Source organism: Mastomys coucha, unplaced genomic scaffold (assembly GCF_008632895.1).
Source record: "Mastomys coucha isolate ucsf_1 unplaced genomic scaffold, UCSF_Mcou_1 pScaffold18, whole genome shotgun sequence".
Classification (NCBI taxonomy): domain Eukaryota; kingdom Metazoa; phylum Chordata; class Mammalia; order Rodentia; family Muridae; genus Mastomys; species Mastomys coucha.
This window is the reverse complement of record NW_022196900.1, coordinates 97,327,295-97,331,038: the sequence shown is the minus strand read 5'-3', so window position 1 is coordinate 97,331,038 and position 3,744 is coordinate 97,327,295. Positions and strand designations below refer to the sequence as shown.

The 3,744-nt window shown below is 52.1% G+C and overlaps 1 protein-coding gene across 2 annotated transcripts in view; it reads left to right on the top strand.

Moving 5' to 3' along the window:
- Padi4 (peptidyl arginine deiminase 4) overlaps positions 1 to 3,744 on the top strand; it is a 31,190-nt gene that overhangs the window by 22,223 nt on the left and 5,223 nt on the right. For both annotated transcript variants that reach the window (XR_004120673.1, XM_031376949.1), the window contains exons 11-12: positions 1,520 to 1,674; positions 3,580 to 3,724. Coding sequence is in view for 1 of the 2 variants with exons in the window: in XM_031376949.1 (XP_031232809.1) it covers positions 1,520 to 1,674; positions 3,580 to 3,724 (300 nt within the window). In the remaining variant the exon portion in view is untranslated. The remainder of the gene's footprint in view (positions 1 to 1,519; positions 1,675 to 3,579; positions 3,725 to 3,744) is intronic.

Sequence of the window (3,744 nt, the reverse complement as noted above, 5' to 3'; positions counted from 1 at the left end):
GAACTCATAGAAATCCACCTGCCTTACCTCCTGAGTGCTGGGACTAAATGCATGCGCCACCACACCCGGACTTCTCTTCCTCTTTTTATTTTTTATTTATTTTTTTGTTTATTATTATATGTAAGTACACTGTAGCTGTCTTCAGACACACCAGAAGAGGGCATCAGATCTCATTACAGATGGTTGTGAGCCACCATGTGGTTGCTGGGAATTGAACTCAGACCTCTGGAAGAACAGTCAGTGTCCTTTACCGTTGATCTCACCAGCCCCATAAATAAAAAAAAATTAGAAGAAATAGAATTAAAATACTTCTTCTGTTAAAGCTAATCCAATGCTATGAACAGCAAAGTCACTGAGCTGCTAGCCTCTGTAGGACCAGTCTAGAATCTGAGAAATGGGCTGTCTAGCAAGTCTTAAGGTAAGGAGGGTGTGCCCTGTCTAAGTTATAAAGAGATTAGATCCAGGGGCTAGCCAGAGTAGGAAGAGAGCAGGATGGGTGAGGGGGCGGTGGCTGCCTGTGGCCAGGGCCTGGGTGGCTCTACAAGACCAGGCCAGCAGGATTTTCTGGCCACTGTGAGGGAGGTGAAGTGAAGGTGGCCTCGAGGCTGTCCCCTGGGAAGAGAGGCCCACAGGAAGGCCGCAGGTTGACGAGGAGTCAGGTGGGCGCCAACATCCGTCTGATGTCTGGTGTCCAGTGTCTGGGGGAGCAAAGGTGACCAGAGATGTGATGTGGGTGGTGGGCTCAGTTCAGAGACGGGAGTCCATGGAATAGTCAGGCTACCTGCCGATGCTGGGAAATGAAGGAGGCACAGGTGGGCCTGCTCTTCCCCCACAGCAAAAGGACCAGAGTGGGAAGGCCGCACAAGGCCACCGCAGGCAGTGCCATCCAGCACCAAGTGTCTTCTCTTGAGACGTTTCCTCTGGGGCCTCAGTGAAGGACCTAAGGCCACACTCTGACAACTGACATTCTGTGACACGTGATTTGAGGGCCCTGGAGCTGCAGGAGGATAAACCAGGGTTATGTTAAGCCACTGTGTGGTAGTGATTTGTCACAGCCCCCACAAAGCTCACATAGGGGGTGACCCGTGTATCCTCTGGTGAGAAACTGTCAGGAAGTAAAACATCTGTAAAGCCATAAAGCTCATTCTAGGCCAGGGTCAGGATGGGGACATGGTGTGAAGCACGGTGGTGGCCACAGGGGTGGCTTGGACCCCTGTCCCTCCTCAGACTGGCTGAAGGAACCTTGCCTCCACCATCCCCTGTTTCCAACCCCACAGAGAACAGAAAGAATGCTTTGAGAGTCTGTTGTTCTGTGCACGCGTTTTCCAAGCAGGTGACACATGCTAGGGACCCAACAGGCCCCCATCTCTTTCAAGGGCTGCTGACTCAGTCCAACATCCCTTCCACCCTGCAGAGTCGAAAGGTTCCTCTCTGGTACCCACGGAACTCCCTCTCATGACAACCACCATTTCCACCCAGGGACAATTGTTTCTCTCATTGTATCCTTCTCCCATCTTAGGGTCCAAATTTTGGCTATGTGACCCGAAAACTCTATATGACAGAGCTCACTGGGCTGGATGCCTTTGGGAACCTGGAGGTGAGTCCCCCAGTCACTGTCAGAGGGAAGCAATACCCACTGGGCAGGATTCTCATTGGGAACAGCGGTTACTCCAGGTAAGGAGAAGAACATGGGGGTGGCTGGGGCAGGGGACAGTGGCAAAGGCCACGGTAAGGCCTCCCCTATGTTCTCCAAACCTAGGAGGTCAGCAAACATCGAGAGGAATCCACACGGAGGGTACAGAACCTCCAGAGTCCGCCCCTGCCCACTTATATGCCTTTACTGAGTACCTACTATGTACTTGAAGCTGGGGGGAGAGCAATGAGTGTGTCAGACAAGAGAAGAGAAAGCAATTGAGTAAGATACAAGAGAACACAGAAGAGGTGTCCTGGGACAGAGTGGAGCATAGGACGGAGCATGAACAAATGTCCTGAGGCAGGAATGAAGGCCAGGGTGGCTGGGACAGACTGAGGAAGGAGGAGTAGGAAGAGAAGGAAGAGAAAGTAGAGGAGGGCCGGGCAGTGGTGGCGCACACCTTTAATCCCAGCACTTGGAAGGCAGAGGCAGGTGGATTTCTGAGTTTGAGGCCAGCCTGGTCTACAGAGTGAATTCCAGGATAGCCAGGGCTAAACAGAGAAACCCTGTCTCAAAAAAACAAACAAACAAAAAAAAAAAAAAGAAAGAAAGAAAGTAGAGGAGGAGTAAGAGCAAGTAGAGGAATTAGAGGAAAAAGGAGGAGAGGGAAGGGAGAAGAAGGGGGAAGAGGAAGAGGAGGAGGGAGAGGAGGGGGAAGAGGGAAAGAGGAAGAAGAGGAGGGGAAAGAGGAGGGGAAGAGGAGGAGGGAGAGGAGGGGGAAGAGGGAAAGAGGAAGAAGAGGAGGGGAAGAGGAGGAGGGAGAGGAGGAGGGTAAAAAGGAGGAGGAAGAGGAGGGGGAAGAAAAGGGGGAAGAGGAGGAAGAAGAGGAGGGAGGAAGATGAGGAGGAGGGGGAAGAAGAAAAGCCTCACAGAAAAGACGAGGCTCAGGGAAGTGAAGGGATGCTCCTAAGACCACACAACAGAGGAGGAGTCACCCACCAGCTCTGAAGCCATGCTTCTCCATCACACAGGCCCCTATGCTGAGTCAGTGGGCAACACTTCCTGTGGTCCAACACTGATCCTGTGTTCCTCAGTGGCGGTGCCTCAGTTTCCCCCCACCCAAGGAAGCTCCAGTGACAAAGCTTAAATTGTTCAGTACCATGAGAGCAGCAGCCCCAGGCTCCATGGTCTCTCCCCTAAGTGGGAGGAGCCTAAAGTCCAGGCCACCGACCCCAGACACCTCCCACGGGCACACTTATTTTTTTTCCTAGGGCAATGGAAACAAGTTTCTGTTCTCCTAGATAGGATCTCAAAGAAATGACCAAAATAGTCTTTGTCCAAGGCCCCACTTGGGGGTGGACTGGACTTACATTGAGCTTGGGTGAGGGTTACTTACAGGTGGGTGGGTGACCGTGAAGCACCATGAAGTCTCACCCCAACATAGAGGACTCCCCCTTTTTCAGTCAACCTTCTCCCACAAGGCTACATTCTAGTACAGTGGTTCTCAACCTTCCTAATGCTGGAACCCTTTAATATAGTTCCTGGTGCTGTGGTGAACCGCTCCCCCACCATAAAGTTATTGTTGTTGCTACTTTATAATTTTGCTATTCTTATGAATCGTAATGTGAATGCCTGTGTTTTCTGATGGTCTTAGGCCACCCCTGTGAAAGAGTCACTCCAAGGGGGTCTTGTTTCACCGTTTGCTACAAATGTCCAGGCTCTCAGGACATTTGCATGTGACAATACACCATTAGGGCAGAATCACATACAGCTGGAAGGGGTGCAGGCAGGAGCTAGAATCTCACAGGAGGGTCCAGTGACCTTCCCCACTCGCTCCATCTATGAGGGGAGGTCTACAGGCTGGATCTCAAGGCTGCTTGGCAGTCGGCACTGTGTCTTTTCATGATGCTGATGCCTGTCATAACTTCGTATCCCCGTGAGAGCAGCAGTGAGAGCCGGGACATGCATCAGGCCCTGCAGGACTTCCTGGGCGCCCAGCAGGTGCAGGCCCCCGTGAGGCTCTTCTCCGATTGGCTCTTTGTGGGTCACGTGGATGAGTTCTTGAGCTTCGTCCCAGCACGGGACAGGCAGGTGCGTGACCCTTCTGCAAG